This window comes from Ammospiza caudacuta, chromosome 6 (assembly GCF_027887145.1).
Source record: "Ammospiza caudacuta isolate bAmmCau1 chromosome 6, bAmmCau1.pri, whole genome shotgun sequence".
Lineage (NCBI taxonomy): Eukaryota > Metazoa > Chordata > Aves > Passeriformes > Passerellidae > Ammospiza > Ammospiza caudacuta.
The window spans coordinates 27,684,827-27,710,140 of record NC_080598.1 but is presented as its reverse complement, the minus strand read 5'-3'; the positions used below and the strand labels follow the sequence as shown (position 1 = coordinate 27,710,140).

At 51.9% G+C, this 25,314-nt stretch overlaps 2 protein-coding genes across 4 annotated transcripts in view; both read left to right on the top strand.

The window, feature by feature from the left end:
* CREB3L1 (cAMP responsive element binding protein 3 like 1) overlaps positions 1–7,202 on the top strand; it is a 44,962-nt gene extending 37,760 nt beyond the window's left edge. For all 3 annotated transcript variants that reach the window (XM_058807359.1, XM_058807358.1, XM_058807357.1), the window contains 3 exons: positions 3,805–3,925; positions 4,377–4,620; positions 5,028–7,202. In XM_058807359.1, the coding sequence (XP_058663342.1) occupies positions 3,805–3,925; positions 4,377–4,620; positions 5,028–5,064 (402 nt within the window). In that variant the 3' untranslated portion in view covers positions 5,065–7,202. The remainder of the gene's footprint in view (positions 1–3,804; positions 3,926–4,376; positions 4,621–5,027) is intronic.
* Positions 7,203–20,148: 12,946 nt separating this feature from the next.
* DGKZ (diacylglycerol kinase zeta) overlaps positions 20,149–25,314 on the top strand; it is a 46,325-nt gene continuing 41,159 nt past the window's right edge. Inside the window, exon 1 of the mRNA XM_058806370.1 lies at positions 20,149–20,339. Coding sequence (XP_058662353.1) covers positions 20,149–20,339 — 191 coding nt within the window. The remainder of the gene's footprint in view (positions 20,340–25,314) is intronic.

Sequence of the window (25,314 nt, the reverse complement as noted above, 5' to 3'; positions counted from 1 at the left end):
CATTAGAATAATTCCTGCATTTTCACTGCCTTCTTCTTTGGGCAAAAAAGCACTTTGTTTGCTTTTCATTAGCTATTAGCCATTCAGCAAAAATCTTCAATGAGTTTCCATTGTAATGGGCAGAGTTTTCTTTTGCTGAGCTGGTAATGCTTAATGTTCAACTCAGCAGGGCAGATGAACACTCCAAGTATTCATCCCAGTGGGCATTACCTTGTGTTTATCAGCAAGAAATGGCATCTGTTCTTGCTATGCCTCCACATAGGCTTTGTTAAATCCAGCTGGAATTCTCTTTGTCCTTTTGACTAACCATAATCATTCGGGGTTGTCTGTTGTTTTGGTAATCCCTGTTTGCCTCATAGTGGAGGATCATGGTTAATAAATATTGGCATCATTGAGGAGTTTCAGAGCAGGCCAGCGTGTAGCCGTAAATAGAACAAATTGCTTAATCTTCATCTCTCTTTTTTTTCTGGGGGAAATTTATGATCCATAGTAAAATATAATCTTCACCCCTGTGATGTCTTTGCAGGATTGTCATAGTAGCTGCTCGTGACAAATTTGTCAGTTAGTTATCTATATCTGGTTATCACTTCTGTACTGTTAGCAGTCACAAAATGCAAACAGATGGTGAGGTACTTGCCCCACTTTCTCAGCACCCTCAGTGTCCTGAGGGATTGCTTTTTGGTCCTGGTTCAATGAGTTTTCTTGGTTCCAGAGCCCCGCTCTGTAATTTCAAGCACTTTCTCCTTTCAAAGTCTGCTCAACCTTTTGCTGCTCTTTGCTGCCCCCATGTCAGACCAGATTTTAATGACTGTCTTTTCTTGTCCCTGCTCTCTGTCTTCATTCCCAAGTTCTTTTCACATTTTTGGGTGTGACCCAGCTGAGCCCAGTGACTCATTGCTCCTTAATGCAGCAGCTCATCAGAGCACACCTGGCTCCAACAATTCTTCAATGCTACAACCTGGAATAAGCAATTTTAGAAGAGGTACCTTGCAGACAACCCCTGTGCTAAAGGCTGATATAATATCTAATTTAGCTTCCCAACAATGTCCTATGTCTCCTTGCTGTTCCCTTTGTTGCAGGCATCCCAGCCCACACACCCACTCTCTGACTTCCTAGCTTTGAAGCATTCCAAGAATTTGTAATTTGCTTTTCTATCTTTGACTAGTTCCTTTCATAAGCCTCTGAGTTCTCATTTTCCATTTTCAAATACAGCATTCCTTATCATGACAGATATATAGAATCATTGTGTCTTGCAGCATGGGTGTGGAGCAGGCTACCCTTCTTCTTTAGCTCCTGAATGTTTGTACTGCCACTTCTTGAAGGCTCCAGTGGTGAGCAGTCCTCAGCCTCCTCAAGCAAACCATTCCAGTGCTATGTTATCTTTCCCAGATAAAGCTTTCTTGCTATCCCATCTCAATCTCCCTTGCAGCAGCTTAAGCCTATTAGAACTTCTTCTGCCCATTGTAAGCAAGATCTGTTTATCCTCCCTTTGGGCAGCTGCATTTTACATATTTGAAAATTCTTGGTTTTGAGCAACTCCCTTTAACAGTCTGGTCTGTTAAATCACCATGATTTCTTCAGTTTTCCCTCAAAGGCTGAGTTACTGAATCACTGATTGTTCCCAGAGCTGCATTCCAGATTTTCTCCAATGGCCCTGCATCTTCTTGGAAGTATAGGGTCCAAAGCTGGGCATAGTGTTCCACCTGAAGGCCAGTACAAATCCAGCCAGAAAGCCTGTTCATAATGCTTGGGCTGAGATTTGCCCTTTGCAAAGTAACACTGACCTTAACTCCCAGAGCGTCTTCTGTAGGACAGCTGAAACACATGGCTACTGATGTATTTCCTCTGTTAATCACTCCTGCCACCTCAGAGCTCTCAGCAGGTCCCCACATTTGTCTGTATATATCTTCCCAGTGTTCTCTTGGACCATTTCTTCCCATGGTCAAGATCATTCTAAATTTGAATACTGACCAAAAGCCAGTCTGCTTGTAGTCTCTGCCATCTGCAGATTTGATACAGTCCATCATTTAAGTCAAGCTTAAAAACACTGAATCTTGCCAGATCTGTAACAGATCTCTCTGCTACTCCATCTGCTACTTCCTCACAGTTTGACAGTGAACCTTTGATAAATACACTCTCAGTATGTCTTTTATTTTATTATTAATTTTGCCTCCACCTTTCCAAATGGTTTTGCAGTAGTCTTCTCTAGGTTAATTTTCCTCAATTTTAAGAGGTCAAATAATAAGATGGTCAAAAGCTGTGACATAAATGTTACTCCGAATCAATCCAAGAGTTACTGTTATGAAGTGTTGTAGAGTTTGAACTAGAGTTTGAATCAAAGCATCAGAGTTAACCTGAAACAAAACAGTAAAAACAGTGCTGTTTTGCAAAACCCCAGCTGAAAGCTATGTTAAAGCAAGATGTTAAGTATACTGCTCTTTCTCAGCCCAAAAAGCCTGGTTTTCTTTAGAAGGAAAGAACAGACTTTACAGGGCTGGCTCCCTTTTCTCCAAGTTGTGTGTTTGGCTGTGATAATTCCAAGCAACATCCATTTAGAATTTATTTTTTCCTCTGTTTTTGTTGAATAAGGATTCTAAATTCTTCATGTGCCTGATATGACACATTTCCACAGCATCTATGCTGCCTTCATTTAACGTCCTTACTTTAAAACCAGACATGAAGAGTCTGGATAATTAAAATTCTTCTTTATATAACACAGTATCCCCATGTTACTATTTCATCTTCCACATCTCCTGAAATCCACTGGTGGTCAAAATTAACTTGATGTACCAGCTTCTGTGCATTACTTAGGCACAGGTATTCTAAAATAGGTGACTTCTGAAAATCAGTCAAGCAATTGCTGGCTGTCCCCACAGGCATCCACCAAGATCAAATTTGCTAGTTTATACATAGGTAGTAGAAATCACCAACAGATGCATTGCCTCTTTGGCTGCTCAGTTTGAGCACTGAGCTGGCAGCAGGTAGTTACAGACCATGCATGGTGCATGAGTGTTCAGTAATTTGGCTTTGTACCATTTCCCATGTGTGCCTTCTTGCTCTGTACTGGCAGTTCCCTAAGCTCTGTAGAGTCCCTTATGATCAGCACTGGCATTTCACTCTGAAGCTTTACTGTTATGGCAGAATTTCCAGATAGCTCCAAACCTACCTGAGGGATTTCAGGGGAGATTTCATGTACCTTTCTCCTGTTGTCACTGCCTAGTAGCTCTGACTGCTCTGCTTGATAGCAGAAGGCACTGACACATGGTCCTGCATACCTACCCATCAAGCATAAATTTAACCTTTCCTAAAATTCTGCATCTTTACTATCAGGTATTAGGCAACAGCAGTTTTCCTGTCATTTCTGTCCTTGCATGGATAGTAGATTCACTTTGCTCTGTGTGTAGTACCTCACAGATTTCTCCCAGTGGACTTGTTTTCTTTACAGCCCACAACAGCTCCTGCGAAGCCAATGGTCAGGTTCCATTTGGTCCAGGCAGAGTTTGTCCCTTCTGTTGAGTCTCCCTTTTTTCAGCTTGTTTCTCAGCTATGCCTTCCACTATCTCTCCTCAATAGGACATGCACGTTCTCACAATTGAACCAGAAATACTCCAAATAAAGCAACAAGAGGAAGTTTCTGGCTTCCCTTCTTGAATTTGCAGCAGAGATTAGCACAGCAAGCCCCTTCCCTGTCTGGGGAACCACAGGTACCCAGTTGTCAGTCTGACCAGATCTTCATGTGGTTGTGCTGTGGGGGAGTTTTCTTCATGGCTAGTGGCACTGACTCTGTGCTGATCTCCTTTCTAGGTGCTGGCACTCTGCTTCGTTCTGATCCTGGGATCCCTGATGCCCTGTCTCCCTGAATTCTCTTCAGCATCACAGACAGTGAAAGCAACACCAGCACCAGATATTTACACAACTAGTAAGAGTGAGTCTAATGTGTTCCTCCATTTCAACTTGTCAAACCATTTCCAGGTCTTCTCTCAACACTCCCTGATCAGGTATAGCATCCACACCTCTGTGCCTTCCCCATATGCTGGGACTGTGGCAAGGGAATTCTCCTAATCTGTTTGTGGTACAAACTCCATAACAGCTCCTTGTGGGGCCTGTTGTCATTTTATGCTAACCATTGTCCCAAAACATGGCAAGTGTCAAAGGAAGGAACATGAGGCAAAAGTCCCAGGGCAGACTGGTTGTCTTCTGAAGAGGCTGTGTGTCCAGGGGGGCATTTGCTTCATGAAGCCAGGGGGAGGAGGGTATCTTGCACAGCTCCACATGGATAAGACTGGGTGAGCATGTGCTGAAACCACCATCATGACCCACACCCATTGCAAGAGATCTTGCCCTCATTGTTAACCAATGCTCTCATTTTTTTCCAGTTCAGTCACGGAGCCTCCTTTTCTATGATGAGGGTGCTGGCTCCTTAGAAGAGAGCTATAGCTCCTTCCTAACCATGGACCATCCTGAGGGGTGGGAAGCCAAAAAAAGTCAGTCTGAAGAAGGAAGGCCTCATCTGGCCAGGACACATGAGACAGCTAAATATCTGAGCAAAACCCAGGGGGGTCCTGACCAGAACCAAACTGACCCAACTCTCAGCCACCTCAAAGAGCAGTTCCGTGAGAGGTAAGCTGGTGGGGCCACCTTCTGAGACCAAAGCACAGCACAGTGTCTGGGGGGAAGCAGCAGGCACGTCTGTCCCTTCTGCTGCAAGCCAAGGACAGCTGAGCCACCCAGGACAGGCAGTCAGCTAATAGCCATGGCTGGAGGAGGCCAGTGCTGGCAGGGAGCATAAGAACAAGTTCAACAAGTTCATTTTCTAGAGCAAAAGTTTGTCCATTAAGCAGTGTCCCACTTGCATAAAGATGTGGAGGGCTGGATGACTCATATGGTCCCAGGTTTGTGTTCCATTTAGTGCCCTGGAGAAGGAGTTCATCCTGGTCAGAGCAAACTAGCTGGGCACACAGAGAGGTGGATTTGCATAGGAGGCTGCAATGAACCTTGACTGATGTCTTGTCTTTTCTTTTCCTCAGGGAGACAAGTTCCAGTGAGACAACTGAATTCTTGTAGCAGCTGCTGGACCTCAAGGCCTCATCTGTCTGATTGCAGGATTCCCTCCTCACCAAGCAACTGAGGGGACTTGGCAGGAGAGGACACTGCATTTAGACACTCCTAAACTGGCCTTGGGTTCAGCTCCTCCCCTTCCCCATCATCTCCATTAGTGCTGATCTCTCTGAGGGGAGTCACAGGACTGCCAGAACCAGCAATAACTGTCTGGAGAAGCCCTGAGACTCCCTTTTCTCTGGCCTTACCTCCTGCTTAAATGAGCACTACCCTATGGATGTGGGCTCACCTTGGAGAGGAGGGAGATCAGGGGAAGCCCATAAACTATTCAGCTCGCTCCCCAAAGCCTCCAGACCAAGGGGGCTGTCCCCACATGTGTGGCTCTTGGCTACATCAGATGCACCTGAAGGAGAGAGAAAGTGCTTCTGCCCGAGGGTTTTAGGAGTGGGTGATGCTGGTGCTGGAGAGATGGCTCTGGAGAGTTTGAGCTCATTCCTTGCCCTCCATATGTTAGTATATTTCTGCTTCCATTGAGAGAAAACCTAGTTCTTCCTTGCTCTAGTTTTCTTTTGATGGACATGCCTACATAACTTCAACACCAACTATCTGCAAAGATCTGCACAAAAACGGAGTAGGGGAGAGAGATCCCAGACAGATAAATCGCCATAAAAATTAGCCAGCAGCTTCTGGGTAACCAGAGCTCTGAAAGAGAGAACAATTTTCCCTCATAATCCACTTCTCCCCACCCTTAGCACCCCTGTTTTGGCAGGGGTGGTATTTTTCTTTCTGTTCCCAGCTTGGGCCTCACAGTGCAGTGCTAGCCAGGTCAGTGGTCTTCTCACTTTCCATTCTGCAAGCCTTCCCCTTTGAGAGTGAGTGAGAAAAACACATTCCCATAACCCAATCCCTATCCCAGCTCTCCATCCCTGAATCTGCTTCATGCCTAATTGGGGTCTTCTTAGGAACCACCAAGGAGAGCTCTACAACCCATTGGAGGGCTGTCAGATTAGCCATCATTCCCCTCACATCCTCTGTGTGCACAATAGTGTTGTGAAAGCCACTGAGGACATACTGGCATTTCTGGAGACAGGTACATCTGTCAGGAAAGAGGTGGTATGTTGGAATTGGCCAGGGTCACCAAAGACATTTTTAGACCTCTTCTTTTTAAATGCTGACAGCAAAGATAGCAAACTCTTGCCATACCACCTCTCAGGCCAGCCTTGCCAAGTTTGGTGTTGAAGTGACATCATCTCAAGCCTATGCCATTCTCTTTAGCACCCAGGCACCCATTTCTGACCCTTCTTCCTCTCCAGCAGAAGTCCTGCAAAAAGGCAGAAGTGTCTCCTCGCTCCATTTCCTCAGCTGCCATTTGATGGAAGGACAATGTGGGACATGAGTGTCGGAGATCTGGGATGTGGCAGGTTGCCCCATGTGCACTCTGCCAGGTCTCACAGCAGGCTCCTCTTCTGCTTGTTTCTCATCAAGCACCCTCCACTCACTCTGCACTGCCCCAGCCTCTCCTCTTCCCCCCAGACTGGGAGTGGAGAAGGCTTCCTTTAGAGGAAGGATGGGATGGCTCTTGTTCAAGGACTTAGAGGTGAGGGAAGAGCCCTCACATCCTTCTTTTCTCCCTATTGAAAATTGGTTTTGCCCCTCCAAGTCATTTAGGAAAATTTGGACACAGCTGGCTGCAATTGTGCATGCGTGGCCAGTGGGGTGAGGAAGAGGAAGGCTTTCAGCATTGCTCTGCTCTCCCCACAGGACCCACTGGTCATCAGATACCACTGCATTCCCCATTCTGCACCTCCACCCCAGCACAAAGAACCACTGCCGGGTCCAAGCATACCCTCCCCACCCTAACACTTCCACTGAGCATGTCCCCATGCCTCCCACTCCCACTGTTGTACAGAGATCAAGAGCAGAACTCGTTTGTACATAATGAAACTTATTTTGTATTATTGCCGATCCCTTAAGATATTGTATTTTGGAGACTCTGAGATCCTATTTTCAGTATTGTATTTTATTAAGAATTAGTGCGGGCTTGGCATCTATGAACTTCTTTCTTGTAGCAGCTCACTTTCCACTTATACTCCAGCAGCTGCTTCTTCCCTCTTAGTTTTTTTGTGGTTTTTGTTTTGTTTTGTTTTCAAGCCACCCTTTTTCCTCCTTCTATCACTTGCTCTGCATTTGCTTTATGAAGCAAAATAAAAATAAAATAAAAAGATGCAGCATCAGCCCTGGGTTGACAGGTGCTTTCATTAAAGCATGGTTGTCACACCAGCCCACATCACAGCTCTTCACCTCCTGCTCCCTCTCCTGTTCCCTAGCCATGTGCAAAATTGGTTCAGTACTGGAACTTCATGCTCCATGTCAGGGGCTAGAAACAAACTTGCATGTTTTATTTCCAGCAGCACTGTCATTGTCATTTCTTCTGCAGTTCTGAACAAGTCAGAACTCTTCTGCCTCAGTTTCTTTCCCCTCCTTGAAATACCACTATCATCTTCTTGGAAGGAGAAAGATCATGGAAGAAAGTACATGAGAAGCAAAGAGCTACTTCAATGAAGAGGCTGTGCAGGGGCCTGTACAACAAAGACATAGCTCATAGCATGATGTCCTATCCTGTCTGAAAAAATACCTAAATCTTTTCATTAACTGTAAAAGCAGAGCAACTGCACTCAAATGGGAAATTACCTGGGTCCTGGCTGTCAGCCTGTACCTCTGACAGTCCATTTATACTTGCAAAAATTGATAGATTTTGTCCTGATTTTGTGTGAAACACAAAGTAACTGAGGGTCTAGAAAACAAATTTTTATTTTCTAGCAAGCTTCAAGTGGGTTCATTAGAATTTGGTCATTGAAGCAACTCCTTGGATTCAGCCCTCCATGTCTGGAAGGCAGCCTAAGCAGGAGTGACTTTGAAAGATGCTATAAGGTGTCTTTATCTCCCACCTCTGGCTGGGCAGGTACAGCAGGACTGTGCCACAGAAGAATGTAGGGCTTGGGGCTTACATAGGTCTCTTTCTGCAGATTATAATTTCTTTGTGGAGAGGAGTAAAGCTATTGCCTTGCTGTTTTGACCAAGCTGGCCATTGAACAGCGTCTGGGAGAGATAGGAGCTCTCTTTTCTGAGCCAGGTCTGTACTGCCAAGAGGGAGTTTGATGTGTGATCCATGGCAAGTTAGTTTGACATGGGTTTGCAGACCCATGCAGAGCTCCCTTCCCTCTGCCCACCCACCAATGCAGGGAAATGCCTGATCTTGCCCTGCAGTTTCTTCCTGGGCCAGAACTAGTTGTGAGTTGAGAATCTGATGTTTTCCCTGCAGCACCTCATCCAAAAGCAGCCTCCTAACCCTGTGTCAGTATGATGCACCTTCCCCCACCATGGGGTGGGGCTGCTCCCTGCACTCATCAGATTTCATCCAGAGGAAGGGCTCAGCCCTGTGAAACTTCACACAGCTCTTTGGGAATTGCCTTCCAGGGAGATTTTGGCCAGCACCCTTCATAGACACTCCAAAACAGGTGCAAGAGGGAAGCTCTTAAAAGGATGAGTTCTCAGGCTTTGGCTCCTTTAACACAGCCAGACCAATCAGAACCCTTCCATCAGGAGAAAATTTCCCTTCATTTTGACAAATCCTCCTAATTCTGCAGTCTACCAGAAATCTCTGAGCTGCTCAAAGCAGACACATTAGGATCTTTTGATCCCTGCTATGCCTCCCAAAATGCACCAGTCAATCACACCTACCAATTTGACTACAGCAACTAATTAGAGCAGATTGAGAGAATTAGCAGAGCAAGAGTCACCTTCTTTACAAGTCACCTTCAGCCTCACTCAGTTGTGTTTGGTCTGCTCCAAGTGCCCCAGCTGAGCTCTGCCACAGCAAGCTGGGCTTCTGCCCACTCAGGGTCACATTTCTCAGAAGCCTCTGCACTGTCAATTCATACAAGCCCTGAACAAAAAAATGCTAACAGAACATGGACTTTGTTTTTCAGAGACAAATTATTCCCAATTGTTCTGTTACCAGGACAATTAAAAACAACAAAAAAAAGATAAAATACTAAGGTTTTTTTGCTTGCTGCTGCCAAAAGGGTTACTGGCAGTGCATGGCAGCAGCCTGGTGGTATATTTTGTTTGTTTCAGAAGACACGGGCATTTAGGGCTCTCAGGAGAGTATCCATGCTCTCTAAGCCTGGCATGATCCCTCTTGCTGTTCCCTCTTGGGAGTTGTGCTAGCAGTTCTCATATATCCATCAAGGGATAAACATGCTTTGGTCCTGCTACCAGGCAAGAAGCCCGGGCTTTTGGACACCTTCTGGGGAAAATGGGGCAGTTGCACCCCCTCACATCCCCCAGGTGCTTATGGGCTTGTTAACAGTGATAGCACTTGGATGGACACTGACCTGGCCTGCCTCAACAAATCTGTGTTGATTTTCTGATCTGGTGGGTGAAATGGGGCTTTAGAGGTGAGCAGGGTAGAGGTTTTTCTTGTGCCCAGGGAAGGTGACTGTACCTTCACAGAGCTTTACTCACTAGAAATGCTGCTTCCTAGAAAGCTCACGTTCTGCCTATGCCTGCAAAAACAAGGATGGGGTCTGTATGGTAAATACCAATACGCCTTTGCACTGTCCCACATGCCCACGCAGAAGAGACACACTCCTGTGTGTCCCCCAGGTATGTGGGTAAGCACCAGGTAAGCAGGTGACTTGGCTCAGCTGAAGGATGCCAGGAGGACAGGACTGACCCAATCCTACTGTCCAGTCCCATCGTCCTCAGGCAGCATCTGCCTGCTCTTCCCAAGTCTTCAGGGAGCTCCAAGTGAAGGGTGACCCCATTCATGAGAGAAGCAGAGTCAGGTGGGCAGAGAGAGATGCAGATGCCTGTGCAATCCATTACGTCACCTCATGCAGGCATATCCTGGGATGTCTCCTCCAGACAAACACAATCTGTCCTGCCCTGCCTGTGTGACAGCTATATAACCTGGCATGTGGGTAGAAAGTTAGAAATCCCCTGTTGGCAGCTTCTCCCCACAGAGAGGGTTTCTGTGGAGCAAGATCAGGCCCCTTGGGAATGCAAGAAGCACTTACTGTCCAGGCCTTTACTCGGACTTGACCAAAGGTGCTGTTAGTTCAGGGCTCTGCTCTGCCTGGCTCAGGGGTCTCCTGTTCCTGCAATAAGGGCCTCTGCTTCCCACCCTAAGCTCCTTTCCTATGGCATTGACACAAACACCAGTGAGAAATGCTCTGCCTTCCTTCCTACCTGGAAGTGTCGACCCTGCTCTCACCCAACTTCCTATTTGTCTCCATCCCTGACTGGTCATCCACTTCCTCAGCCTGGTGGCCACAAACTTCTTTAACCATAAAGGACAAGACAGATGTTTCCCAAAATTCCCTGGGAGCAAGAGGGAACCGGCATTTTGCATCCCCTGTATCTCGTCTGGGTAGCCCATCTTTGTCCTGGCCTGACAGCTCAGCTGGCACAGATGAAGGTGGCTTCCATAGTCCATGGCAACAGAGGCTCCCTAGGCCAGGAAGAGCCCAGGGCAGAAGAGAAACATCTCACTGTGGGTGGTGAGAAGAACAGGTGTCACTGGGCACCTGCTGCTTCTCCCTTTCCACAGCCTGCTCCCAGCCTCTGTGGGCAACAGGAGGACATGGAGCAGGGCCATGCATCCATGCAGGGAGTGCTGGCAAGCTCCCAAGTAGGTCTGTGTCCCCACAAGGGAGGATGAAGCTGCTTCCCCAGGGCCAGCTGTGCTGCTTGTGCAGTGCTGCTGGGGGAGGGCTCACCCCGCAGCGCTTCAGCTTTCAAGGAGAACAAAACCCCTGTGGGGGCTGGAGGGGCTGAGTCACACAGTGAGGAGGGTGGGGGCTCCCTGCCAGTCACGATTCCGTGGAGGAGTGGGTTTGGGGGCTGTTGTGCCCCTGAGAGAAACAAATCCCCCAGGAGTGCAGCCAGAGAGAGATGTCATTGTGACTTTTAGGGCCAGAAAAAGGTTCAGTAACTTGAACTGGAGGTGCCAGTGGGCTGTGGTTACCAGGAAAAGACACAGCTCTTCCTCAGCCCCTGCTGCTTCCCAGGTTGGGGTGAAAAGTGGCGTGGGAACATGCTGTTCCACAGTACGCTGCAGCAGAGGTGCCACAAGGCCATATGGAGGTAATGAAGAGTGCTGGCACGAGGGATGAGATGCTCCTGATGACTTCCATGGTGATACAACAGAGCAGGTTGAGGACAGGTTCCTGCTCCCATCATGCCAGACTTTCATGGGAAAACACTGGGATTAGAGGTGACTGCAATGTGCTCTTTGTGTGATACATGATTGTAGGACCTTGCCATGAGGCAGGGGATGGCTCTTATAGACAGGAACTTTGAATTTTGCAGGGCCTAGCAGGTAAAGGCACAGCATGTGAATCTGGGACAGAACAAACCAGGCACATATGGGAGCTTTGTAGGAATCTCTTATCCCAGCTGACAGGTGGGCTTGGACTCGGGCACAAAGTCCAGCCACAGCCCAGGACAAATAAATGATGCAACTTTTCTGATGTATGTGGGCAGAGAATAGAAGGTCGTTTCTACCTCTGGATGCCAAGATTGGAGAAAAATTGACTTGAATAAGGAAAAACCAGGAATAAAGTAGCCTTCTAAGTGGCAAGGACCTGAGTGAGCCAACTGGAAAGACAGAGGCCATGCTACAGCATTACCTCTGCTCAGATGGGTACCACTGTCCACAGCTGGGGACCCTGTCCCTGAACAGATGTCATCCATGGTGGATGATTGGATACAACAGCAGGTACTTTGCTCTGCTGGGGGTGCTGCTGTCATGTAGTTTTCCAGGCTACCTGACTTCACCTGACATCAGGTCTGGTTAAGACAAGTGACTGAGACCCAGCTCCCTGAGCAGCCCTTGCAGGCAGGCAGGTACCAGGTGGACTGCGGGCAGAGAGGGGCAGCTGAGTTGCCACCCTCCTGTGCCTTCCCAGACTCTGAAGAGTTAAATTCCAGTTTCAAGTGTCTCTAAGGTGACACCAGGCTGCCTGATGGATGCAGCTCCCCACAGCCCCCTCCCCACACACACAGCACACACTCATGCTCACTTTCTGCTTTGTCTTTTGAGAGCTGCTCCAGGCTTTGTACACAGCACTTTCCTCACTGCCTACCTTTCCCTGCTGCTCCCGCTCAGCTGCTGCCGCCGGGGACAGCAACGGATGTGCGTGTCCCTCCAGAGGGACCTTGCAGAAGGCAATCCAAGCTCTTTTTCACTCATTTGCAAGCATTGCTATCCCTGGACTGTGCTTCTTCAGTGAACGCTGTGTTCCCCACTGCTCTCACAGTGGCAGCACCTCCGAGGAGCAGCACCAACATCTCCGGGTGTGTGTCAGATATTCCTCCGCTTCAGAGTGGCAGGGCAGTAGAGACAGCAAGAGGCTGAGCTGCTGCGTCTGAGCTATTCGAGCTGCTATCAAGAGGCCAGTAAATACCACTGCAAAAAGCTGGACACTGCTTTTTTCTCGTGCTTGTGCTCCCTCAGGGAGCTAAGCCTTGCTGGGATTGTCCCACGGCTCTGGAGAGGCGAAGCAGAGCAGCATTGTGGGACCCCGTGGGACAAGACCAGTCTGCCCAAGAAGTTCTGAGGGCAAACTGGGACTCCTTGCCTAGAGAGACATCTCACTCCAGCATGGCTGAAGGTCCCAGGAGCTGGAGAGACTTCTCCCCTGCCAGGAATGATGCTGAGCTGGCCAGGGGAGCCACAGGAAACTTCCAGGGAGCAGCAGATACAGAGAGCACTGGACGACAACAACACTTGGGCCTCCGCAGCATGGATCCAGCTTGGGAGGAGATGAGAGGGGCAGTGGCCATGGCAGAGGTGGAGGAGCAGTTCCTGCACTTGGCCATCAGAAAGCAGGTCTCCTACAGGTAGGAAAAGCCTGGGTCTCCAAGTCAGGGATGCACTTGGGCACTGGGGTGGCCTGTCACTGAGGCATCTCCCTCCCATGGGGTCAGAGTTGGCTCTTTTCACCAACTACCAGCACATTCCAGAAATTGCCTCAGCACAGAGACAAGCCAACCAGTTAGTCCAGTCCCTCCCATTGCATGCAACAGCTCCCTCTGCAGTGGCAGTCTCATTATCACCTTTGCAGATCCTCTTATTTTCCTTCTATCCAACTCCCCCGTCCCATCCTGGGGCTGTGATGCCTCCTAGGCAGTGGTCTGGGCTTTTTGAGAGTACCTTGCAGCAAGGGGAGATCTGTCCTGGCTTTTGGTGTGACTCTTCTGTTGCAACTCCTGTGCTTTCCCACCCCTGCTATCACCAAGCAAAGCTGACAGAGGTAAAGAGTGGTTCTCATAGCTCTCACGGGGCTTATGGGAGCCACTGCCTGGTGATACCCAAGTTAGCTCCTGTTCCCAACTCCAGCCATAGTGCCTGAAATGCTGCTTGGGTCAGTATCTCCAGGACTTCAGCTCCATTCTTCTGTCACAACAAATAAGGTCTGGTGTACTACCCCGTCCTTTCTTTTGCTAGAAGGGTGTTTGAGACCTTCTATGATTTACTACTCCCCATCTTTGCAGAATGGCTCTCAGGTGTAAGTGAGGAGAAATCCTTTGACCCTGCACATGCCCAGACTAGACATGAGCATTGCAGGACTGATCCTGGACTGCTGTGAGAGTCTGGGACTGAGAGGAGGAGCTGCCTTCTTACCACTCTCCAGATTTGGCTTGGCACAGAGTTGTCTGTGTCCTTCTAAGCTCCATGTTACCATCTCATGCCACGCTCAGCAAGTGCCACATAATTTACAAGCAGGTGGAAATCTGACATGGAGGTCCACTGCCATGGCAGACAGAGCCTGGATGAGCTGTCCTGCCTCTGGTCTGGGCCTTGGGGACCTGGGGGTGCAGAGCTCTGCCAGGGGGAAGATTTTGGGTAGGAGCTGTTGGTCACCCCCCTGCCTGCACTCCCACATATCCAGCAGCCTTTTTTTCCCCCTTGCAAGGGCTTCAGTGCAAGCTGTGAGCAAATTGCTCTCTAATACTGCAGCAATGGGAACTAATGGGAAAACTTATTAGTGCCTGCAGAGCAGGAGGGGCCTCGAAGCTGACTCATTCCCAGCACTTGTTATTCGTGTGGTGGGTGGCAAGCAGAAGCCAGGGTGGCAGAGACCTCCCCAGGTACCCAGTGTCCCTAAGCCTTGACACGAGCTGGGACAACACGAGTCCTCCTGGTTCTCATTCTGTACCCAGGGCTGCTCACTGGGGCACCAGACAGAGCTGGGAGGGTCTCTGCCCTGATGGCACAGAGGATGAAGAATTACTGTGCCAAGCAGAGCAGGATTTTCTCCTCTTAGCTGTCTTCTCCAGATGCGCACAGTGCATTTTGTGAACAGATTAGCCAGCTGCAATTTTCCAGTCTCCCCAGGGCAGGAAGGGACATATTGCAACCTAAATTATCAGCCTGAATTTGTTCTAGAGTTATCCAAGGTTGCTAGGAATTTTATACACCCTGCCCATCCCACCCCAGCCACCCCAAGCAAGTGGCTCAGTTGACATGCTCCAGCCTGTGCTGCCCTTACACAAAGCCCCTCTGTTCTACACAACCCTCACAAGGGGTCTCTTTGCAAGGGACTTTGCCCTATCCAATGCAGGCTTTGCAGAAGGGAGGATTCTGAGAAGTGGGAGGGAATGCTGCAGCAACCTGCACACCAGGAGCAAAGGAAGAAATGGTGCTTGGGACGAGCTGCTTCCTCCACCCTGTGTTTTTGATGGCCAAGCAAAGGGAGGGAGAAATGGGAGAGGAAGTGTCTGGGGGTGGACATCTGCTTCTTCTCTCCTGTGACACCCATGTAGTTTTGGGTCTGGCTGCTTCCTCAGGCAGGTCAGGTGGTGATGGAACTGTTACCCAGAGGTGGGCTAACCTTCCATCATGTGCCCCTCCTGCAGCATGGAAAGTCGTAGGGGACCGACAGAAATCCCCTTGCTGTGCTGTCTAGCTCTGGAGACACTGAACCCTGCTACAGAGTTTGGAGGACCTTCTCCATAGGCTGTGGGCATCACAATTATCCTCAATGTCAGCTGAAGGTTGGAGGTCCCAGTCCCCTTGCTTCCAACCTACCTGCTCCTGCTGGGAACCATTAGTCATCACGAGGGGCAGGTGGCATAAGCTGCTATATAAAGCTTTTGAAATGAGCAGAAATGATATTAATCCCATGGAAATAAAGTTTCTTCCATAAATAGCTGCCACGGTGTATGGAGGCGCCTTGAGCGGGTGGAAGAGAGCTCAGCACTCAGGTTATATTTAGGGCTTTGAGTAACATTTTCGTGCCAAACTTATTAATTATGCTGGCTTGTGTACCAGATTTCCACATTCTGGGACAATTTGCCCAGCAGGGAGGTCCTCTGCAATGCCAGAAGGACCCAATGCCCTCTGTCACCACAGCAAACCCAGAGCAAACACAAGGGTTGTGTGTCTAAATCCCCAGTCACTTTGGCCAAAGGGAGTCCAAAGTCAGCTCCTGCTTGCCTTGAGTGTCTCCACTAAGGTTTTGTGGTGGGGCAGGATCATCTCTTGCTCCCAGAGTGGGATAGCTCCAGTGGCAAACTTTGCTGTAGGGAAAGCTGACCTGGAGCCAGAGAGGCCTGGGACACGTGGTGGCAGGTCACAGCAGCACCCTGCAACCCCTCTTGAGCACTTGTGGGCTCCCTCTCCATTTCATCATTGCTTTCAGGGTAATGCTTGCAGCAGTAGCCTTTGTCACTGTCACTGCACCCAGCAACCCAGCCCCGAGGGGTGTTTACCCAGAAAGGAAACCACAAGCACACAAAAGCTCCTGTACGAGCTCTCTGCAGGCTCTGCCAGGTCGTGCTCTTCGGCTCTCAGTCACGTTCAGAGGTAGCGCCCAGACCAGCCCACGCACCAGAGGGCTCCACACAGTCATCTCTGGCAGCGGGAAGACGGGGTCCTGTGTCCCTCCGTGCCCCCCAGCCAGCTCCCGTCCCTGCTAGGGAGATGTGAGACACCTCGGTTGTTCAGTGTGGTCCCCGGCTGGCAGATAGGACGCAGCTAATGCAACTCACAGGCTGTTCTGTGCCAGGGAGCTAAATATAACCCGCAGAGTGGAGCAGAGGGGGCTGCTTTGTAATGTAAATAGCAAGGGAGCTTGGTCATAGAGCACGCAGGCCAGAGGGGAGAGCTGGCAGGAGCTGCTGGGGAGAGGGAGGTAGGAGCCCTGAGCAGCCCAGGGGAAGATGGTTGGAACTGTCTACTGTCTTCCCTTCCTTTTGTCTTCAGATCTGGACTCTGGATGTTTGTGAAGTCTCAGAACAGCCTGGGCAGTCCAGGGGCTGAGGAAGAAGGAAAGGAGAGCCTCCACTGTCAGCACAGAGAGAGAGACAGAGAGGCGATCTCCTTCCTCCAAGTCCTGCCTGCTGGCCTTTTAATCGTGTTAGCCCTGCTCTGCAGAGCAGCATAATCAAATTCCCATTCGTTTCCAGCAAGCCAAGCCTGCTCAACTCTGACAGAAGCATCTGTCTCCACATGCCTCTGTGCAGCAGGAGAGAGGAGATGGGGGGCAGAGCCAGAGGGAAGAGCTAGAAATGAGCAGGTGGCTCCTCACAGACTTTGGTCAGGGGTGACATGTGTCTCACTCTCCCCTGCCCTGACTCTTTCCAGAACCAGGGACAAGCTCTGCTGGGCCCCACTGTCAGACACAGGCTGTAGTGCATGGCGCAGGGGTGGGATGGGGTTGGAGCTGGCATCACCCTGTGCTTGGAGCACAGTGCTGGTGTGTGTTCACTCTCATTCTGGCTCTCATTCTGGATGTTCCTATGTGCAAGGCAATGGTGAACTGGATATGGGACTGTGTGTAACAAGAGAGAAAAACATCCAAAGAAGCAATTTTGGAGAAACATTGAGTTTGTGGGTACAGCCTGACTGTGGAGGGACATACCTGTAGCATGACAGAGAGGGGTGGCATAATGCAGCTCCAAGCCCTTTCTTAAACCAGGCATACTCCCTGCTTTAAACTGACCCAAGACCCTGCTGCTGCCAGAGGGGATGATCCTGCCCTTCCTCCTGCTGTGGTTTTTCCACATCAGGCAAGCCTGGTCAGCTCTCTGAGGCAGCAGGACACAGCTTCTCTCCCCTGTTTGTCCCCACAACCACAGTTTCAGCCTTGCATGTGGTGTAGGTGCACTGGGGGACCATGGGGTGGGACTCCCTGATTAGGCCAGCAGGGAGGTTTTTAGGGGCACTAACCAGGATTAGGGGCAATTCCAACCTTGATCCAAACACTGGTGTGTGGGGAGAGCTGGGATCCCTGAACCAAGAGCCATCTCTTCCCCTGGACCACTCCCTCCCTTATCTGATCCCTGTTCACAATGAATCCCACAGGCAGGTATCCTGCTGAGTTTGGCTGAAGCAGCCAGCTTAATCCTTTCAGTACCAGGGTGCTGCACAAACTAGCATGAAGACAAGGGTGCCAGTTCACAGTAACACCCAGCACAGTGATCCCCATCCCTCTCCTGTGCTGCCTACAGAGAGGCATGTGCAGCAGGGTCTGTCTCCTCTGGTCTCCTGACCAAGAACAGCCAGGAATGGGATTTCTAGGGGCTCCTCCACAGTTTTGAACCAAGCCCAAGGGACAGAACTGTGAAAAGACACATGGACACAGCACACAGAAGATGGTGAAGGACTCAGGGCAGGGTATGTTTCTTCTCCAACAGCCCCACCAAGCCCCAATACTCCTGATGCTCCTGGGTAAGACTAGACACCAACACCACGAGACAGTGCATGAAACATGAAAGGGAGATGTCTGCAGGCAAGGGGAAAATGCAACTAACCCATCATGGCATGCAAAGCAGCAGGGATGATGAAACCTTTCCACAACAACAAAACTTTCCCCTCCCTGATCTGTGAGCTGGAGTTAGGCATCCACGTCCTGCCTTTTCCTCTCTCTGCACAGTAATTAATGCAGTGGGTTGTGTTCAGTTTCAGAGCTTGCCTGGTGAGATCAAGGTCTGTCAATGTTTGGTTTTTTTTTCCTTTTGATGATGGAGTTTAAAGCAAGACCATGTGCCCCTTTAGAAATGCCATCTGTGCAGGCTGCCAGGACCAGCTTTGCTTGCTTGCTTTTCTCTGGCCCATAGAAGCTGACCACAGATCATCTTGGTGATCTGAAGCTTTCTTGGAGCCAGAGCACACCAAGCAGCATCTGGTTGTGAAGAGTTGGGGTTTTTGGAAGTGGGGACAGGCCAGGCCTGCAGGCTTAGGCTGTGCCACCCCAGACTGGGGGATGGACGATGAATGCCAGGCTGTTTCTCCATTTTTGGAGGCTGGCCAGGAGCCTCCTACATGCTTCTACTTTTCACACTGCCCATTCCTGATTTACCAAAGCATTTTTTCAATGAACTCCAGTGCAGATTGAGCAGATGCTGGAGGTTGTTTTCAGGCCTGCCACACAGGGAGGACATATACAGCCAGTAGCTGTGAGTGCTGTGGTACCCTGCAGGGTAAGGACGTGCATGGCCCAGGGTGGGTGGCAGGAAGACAGCCCCACTGCTACGGCCTTGGTGTGCATGGCGGTGCTGGGGCAGCTTTGGAGAGGGGGCTGTCTCAGGTCTGGGGGCATTCAAAGAACCACCCAGCAGGGGAGGCGCGGCTCCCCGGCGCGCAGCCCAGCGTGCCAGGACGTGCTCCCGCTAGCTGAGGGTGCGCACGAGGCTTCCCTGGAGACGACCCAGCAGAGGACGTGGCCAGCGCCGTGGGAAGAAGGCCGCGCAGCCGGCTGCAATGACAGCCGCCCTCACACTTCCAGGAAGTGCAGAGAGGAACCAGGTGGAGGTTGCAAACAAAGCCGGGCCCCGGCCGGCGGCGGAGCACTGCCAGGGACCTGCCCTCGGGATGACTCCGGAAAGCGGCTGCTGGGGGAGGAAGAGCGAGAGTGAACCCCGGGCTGGCTAAGCACATCAGCTCATGCTGCGGCAGATGTGGCGGCATCGCTCCTGGGACGTTCCCCAGAGCCCTCCGGGGGACGTCGACATAAGGTACCCACCGAGCTGGGCTCTGCTCCCTTCCTCTTATTGTGGGGGGGTTAAGGTGCTGTGGCGAGTGCTGACAGCCCGTGATTTGGGGGCTGGGGGAAAGGCTTCCTGTGCTTGCCCAGCGCCTTGCCCGCAATCTCCTCCTCTTCTCTTAGTGCCTGGGCTTGCGCACACAACCTCCCAGCCAGGATGTCAGAGGGCCGCGCGAGCGGTTTTGACGCCAAGCCCGTGAGCACAGCGGGTCAGCCCGGCTTTGCCTGAGCTGTCGGTTTCAGGGAAACTGGCAAGTGTGTCCCCATTCCCACCAGCCCTCCTGGAAACAGCTGGTGTTTGAGTCTACCAGTGGGACCTCACCCAGGGCGCTAAGGGTCGGCAGGAGCAGCGGGCAGTGAGCAGCCAGGCCCCCACAGCCCCGGCTTTCAGCCTGGCTCCACACCCTTGGGAAGCGGGGAAGCTGTCATTGCGGCCGGCACATTTTCCATGCAAAGGAGGGCTGGAAGAGCTGCTCTTTGCCTGGACTGGCAGCCATGGCCAGCAGGCCAGCCTCTGCCCCTGTCGCTGCCCGCTGAGCCAGCGGCGTTGCTGGCCTCAGGGAGAAGCGGGGCAGGCGCTCGCGGGGCTGGGTAAGAGCCTCGGTGCTGGCCTCGGCGACAAGGCCGGCGGTGGCTCCCGGTCCCTGGAGAGGGCGGTGGCGGCGGCGGCAGGACTGTTGGCTCCGTCCCCTCCGTCCGGCGGTGAACAATGGGAGGCGGAGGCAGGGGGAGGCTCTGCTTCTGCCGCCGAACCTCTTCCGAGCGCGAGGCGGCGGCGGGGCTGACACGCGGCTTCCTGAGGCGGCGGCGCCGGGCGCGGGGCCACGGGACGGGCTCCCCCGATCCCCGCGCTCGGCAGGCGGCGCTGGCGGTGCGGCCGCCGGTGCCACCGGTGAGCGCCGCACTTCCTGCCCGCCTGCCCGTGGCCCCGGTGGGGCGGGAGCCTGAGCCGGCCGCGCCCCACCGCCCGCCCCCGGTGCCCTCCTCTGGCTCGGAACCACGGTGGCGGCGGCGCCGAGCCCTGAGCTCGGCCATGCAGGCGGCTCGGCCCCCGCCGTCCGGCGGTTCGCCCTCCGCCGCCTCCTCCGACACAGCCGCTGCCACAGCCGACTCCTCCGGGGCGTCAGGCAGCGCCGAGCCCGAGTGGGGGCCGCCGCCGCCGCCTCCGCTGGGCCGCCGCCACAGCAACAAGCGCTTCACTGGCCTCAAGCTCTTCGGGCGCAGGTGAGCACCGGGCGGGGCGGGCAGCGGGACGGCGGGTCCCGCCGGGCGGGCGAGCTCGGGGTGGTGTCTGCGCCGCCGCCCCAGCACCTGGCGGCGGAGCGGGGCCGGAGGGAGCTAGGCTCCCGGGCAAGGGCTGGCTGTAGGCGGCTGGAGCATCCGGAACGGAGGCGGCGGAGCATCGGCTCCCAAAGAGCCTCCTCCCGCTGAGCCGTCAGCAGCCGCCTCACCAGGCCCGGTCGGGGGGTTCGCCCTGGCTGAGCGCAGCCGCAGGGGGATACGAGACAGGGTGTGAGGATAGAACGGGGCGAGTTTGCTTTTCCCTCCTTTCAAGCTCTTGGCACGAGTGATGGGAAGTTGGGGAGCATTGCCCAAGTGCGTGCGCTGTCGTCCCCGTGGAATCGGAGCCTCGTCTCTTGGGCATTCGGTTCCACCCGCCCTGAACTGCCTGTCTCCATCCCCGCATGCCTGTCCCGTGCTTCGCCTGCGACACTGGCAGTCCTGCCGCGCCGGCGGCTGGCTGTGCTTGTCCCGTGCTGCCGGCTGGAATCCCGTCTTCTCATGCGTCTGTCCCAGAGCCAGCTGGGCTCCTTGTGCCTCCCTTAGCCTCTCTGTTGGCCTCGTGGGGATTTGGACCGTGTAAGCAAAGTATCTCGAAGCGAAGCCTGGTACCTCTGCTATCTGGAGGTCTTTGAAAACACTGAATAACTGAGGTCTGAAGGAACCACTGGAGATTGCCTGGTCCACACTGCTGTCTTAAAGCAGGGTCGAGTTTGATCAAGCTATTGATGATGTTGAGTTTTGAGTGTTGCCAGGGTGTAGAGAACACAACTTGCATGGACACCCACTCCCGTGCTTCAGCTACTCAGGAATTTTTTTCCTCTAATAACAATTAAGTTTCCATTGTTGCAGCCTGTGCCTGGTCTCTTTCAGTTGTCACTGTGCACGTGTGGGGTGCATCTGACCCAATCTTCTCTGTACTTTCCCATCAGGTTGCTGGACATAGTAATAATGTTCCCCCTCAAACCTGTCTGCAGGTCTGCAGGCCAAACTCCCCCCCCTTATCTCATATTCTCCTTGTACTTGATAATTCTTACCCCCAGCCGTGTTGGTGGCCCTGTGACAAACTTTCTACGTCTCACAGGTATTTTTGGTATATGGGAGCAGTTGAAGCAGGATGCAGTGCCACCAGAGTGGTATCACACGTGCTGAATGGAGGGGAAAGGCTCCAATTACAACCTCCACATCCAAGCCAGACCTGGGAGTGGATGGCTTGCAAGGTCACTCCACCACAGAGCGGTGTTCTCTGCTCTGGTTTCAGAGCTGTTAGCAGTGGCTGCCTTGAGCTCCTGGCAGTCTCTGGCCTGTTCCAAATACTGTGTCGCATCTCTCTCTGAGTCCCAGGGCTTCAGGCTGCTGTTACTGCAATGTAGATCAGAGCCAAGGGGAAGTTCTCCACATGTGAACAACCTTTGGCAGTGTGGACACATGGGGAGAAGCAAAGTGGAATGGCAGGAGGAGCTGAAGGAGGCCAGTAGGCCTGCCGAGACTGGAAATGGCCATGGGGTTGTTTAGTGCATTCTTGCCCTTCTGCTGCTGATGGAGGGACCCAGTTCCCCCTGGCTCAGGGTGATGAATGCAGCACCCAGAGCTGCAGGGTAGTGAGGAGAGATTCCCATGGACCTCTGAGACTGAAGGGGCTCCCACACACACCAGTGGGAGGTAAACTTGATGGGCAGTCATGCAGGATAATTGGCTGCATGCCACTGAATTCATGCCCACCTGAGCGTTGGAGCAGAGGATGGCATGAAGTTTCTTCCCCTCCTCTGAGGGGATTAAGAGGGAAGGTTGTGCTACGCTTCCTTTTGTCAATAAGTACAGCCAGCCCCTACCCACCAAATGCTTTCCAACAGTGAGGAAATTTGTACCCCCTTCTATTCTGAGCTTTACCCAGAGCCATATGTGGCTGGGAAACAGGTCTAGAGGAAGTTTAGGTAATTGGGAGGAATTTGCTCACTGGCACAAGTGGAGAGCCTGGCTTCAAGGAGAGAATTTTCCTGAGGTGGACACCCTGTGCTGGACTCTGCCTGTAGCAACACTGGGAGATATGGCCAAGGGAGGCAAGGATCTGCAAAATGGCAAGAGAGCCTGTCCTGTCTCCAGGGCACGTGAGCCCTCAGGGGGTTTGAAGCAACAGAAAGGTGAGCCCCCAAGCTCTGGCCTCCGGTGGTATGGTACATTAGTCCCGTGTTTTGCAAGCAGGCTTATTTCTGTACCTTGTAATTGCCTTACAGGAGGGTGGAGTAATTGGCTCTAGAGCTGACAGAGACAAGTGCACAATACATGCATCCGGCCCGTGGATGGGTAATTCTTTTAATTGGGCTGATAAAGAGATTGGGGCTGATCAGATAAGAGGTGGTTAGGATTAAATTGCCTTTCTAGGTGCCCTGTTTCTGGTGCTATGAGTGAACTGCAGTTTACCCTTTCCAGGGAGGAATTGGGGAAGGAGTGGAATGTAAATAGCAAGGGAGCTTGGTCATAGAGCAGGCGGGCCAGAGGGGAGAGCTGGCAGGAGCTGGGGATGCTGGGGATGATGCCTGTTTCTTGCTCATCCCTGTGCCAGTGAAGTGGGATGCCAGTGAAATGGATCTCCCCTGTAGGCTTCAGAGCTTCTGTAACAAATCCCACTTCAAAGGAACTATGTGTAATGGCTGGTGCGATAGCATAAGCAGGGCTGTAGCCACCAGTGAGACAGCTGGCAGATGGTAGTCCAGCAGAGCACGAGACCAAGTTTTTGGCTGTGACCCTTTGGCAGATCTTGTGCTGGAGCCTACAGGTGAGCCTGGGGGTGCCTGCCGCTGCCCCAGGAAAGGTTTGTGGGTGGCACAGCCTGTGGGTAAACGGCACTCAAGAAACTGAGCCGAGCACCCGCCTACATCTTTCTGGGACGTCACTTGTCACTTCTTTCTTGCAGCTTGATGCTTACACCAATGTGAAAGCTGAGAATGATGTACCAGTGGGACAGCAGCCCAGCCATCTCCATGCTGTGTGGGGGTGCCCTATGTGCTGTCCCTTGCACCCACTTTCCCAGGTGCAGGTGCAGTAGAGAGGCTGTGCAGTGGGGTAAGCCCCAGGTGCCCTGCAGGAAGACCAGATGGTAGTGAGGAGCCTGAAGTTTGTGCTCTGCAGGCTGGCAGGCTGAGAGCAGTGTTTCCCTTGGGACAAGGTTTTTCACAAAGCACCTTGCTGCCGGCTAGCTGTTGAGCAATCATCTTCCTACTTCTCCTCCATGCATGCAGATTTTGTATGCCTCAAGCTCTGAAACCCTCCATCCTCTGCTCCCCGTTATGCTCAGAGGTGATGGCTGGGTAGCTTTGGCTGGGCCTGGGCCAGTGTTACTTGTGAGAATCCCCAACTGTCCTCTGCAGTGACACTTGGGCTTGTTTTCAGGGCAGATGGGATGTGCCGAGAGTTGTTTCTGCTGCTGAGTTTGCTCTGTGATCTCTGCTCAGGGACTTTTTTTTTCTCAGCGGGGGAAAAATAAAGCACTGGGTACACTGAGCAGCCATACCTGTTGGCAGCCAATGCAGCCTTGCAGCAGAGCCAGGCTGGGACAGCTGCCAGCTCACAGTGGGGCTGCAAGATAGGTCAGGGAAGGATCAGCATAGGGGGTCTGACTGCTTCCAGAGGCTGAGGTCCTCCGTGGTGTGGACCTGCCACTTGCCTTGTATCTCCAGCCTCAAGCACCCACTGGCAGCTCCCCAGGATCATAGCAGGGACTGCTACAGTGACATGTGCCTGCTCAGAGAAGGTGTCAAGACCTTTAATTATGGCATCTTAGAACGGTTTAGGTTGGAAGGGACTTTAAAGATCATCCAGTTCCAACCCCCCCACTATGGGCAGGGACGCCTTCCACTAATCTTCTTAGGAGTTGGAGCATCCTTTCCAGGAAACACTGTAATCTCCTCAAGGGGCTGAAAGGAGGGAGGATGAGGGACTGCTTTCCTCCTTTGAACCAAAACAATAGGAAGAGAGTCAGGCCCTGGGATTGGAGCTGGGTCTTTGCAAGGATACAGTGTTGACAGGGGAGAGGCAGAGCTGTGGGTGGCATGAGCAGGGGGAGTTCGAGAGCTCTTTGATTTTGTGAGTTCTCCTGGGGACTAAGGAGGTGCTGGTAAAGGGAGGCCAGCCCTCTGCAATGTGGGCGATTCTCCAACATAGCAACCTGAGCTCTTGCAGGTGATGGGAGACATAGTGTAGGATTTCCTTCACTCATCATCATGCAGTGCCTGGGGAGCAGACAATCTCCCCAGAGACTGGGCAAAGCCTCTAAATTTAATTTGCAGGTCTGCTATTAGTGGAGCTCTACTTTCTTTTCCCCAGGTGACTCTGTGAGCTGAAGCTCCAGAGTTATCTCTTAGCCATGCATTCGCTTGTTTGCTGGTTCTTTTAAACCAGTGCTGACTTTGAGATGCTGAGTTCAAGAGTAGAGCAAGGACTGCAGGCTAAGACTCCTTGACTCTTGGGCCCACGAACAATCTGTTTTTGGAAGAGATGGAGTACTGGCAGGAGATGAATGGCTTCTGCTGGAGAATTTTGGAGGAAGAGACTCTGGTGCAGATCTGGCTTGGCAACGCAGGCTGGACATGGAAATAGGGGAAACCTGTCCTGCTGGTTCTTGAGTTGGCACCAGACTCTGGGGATAATAAGTGGCTCTGTCTTTGCAATTCTGAGTTCAAGAGCTTTCTCTATGACAGCTCTCCAGTAATACAAAAGTATACTCTGTGCTTCTGTTGCAACCTGCAGATCCAGCAGCAGCTGCAGTCTGTGTTTGGGAGCTGGGAGGCTTTCTTCTTCTCCCCATCAGGACGCCGGGTGGAGGGTGAAGCTCTGCCAAGGCAAGCAGTGAGGCTGCGCTGGCCAGCCGGAGCCCAGCAGGGATGGAGTCCTGTTCACACCAGACCTATGTGTTAGACCC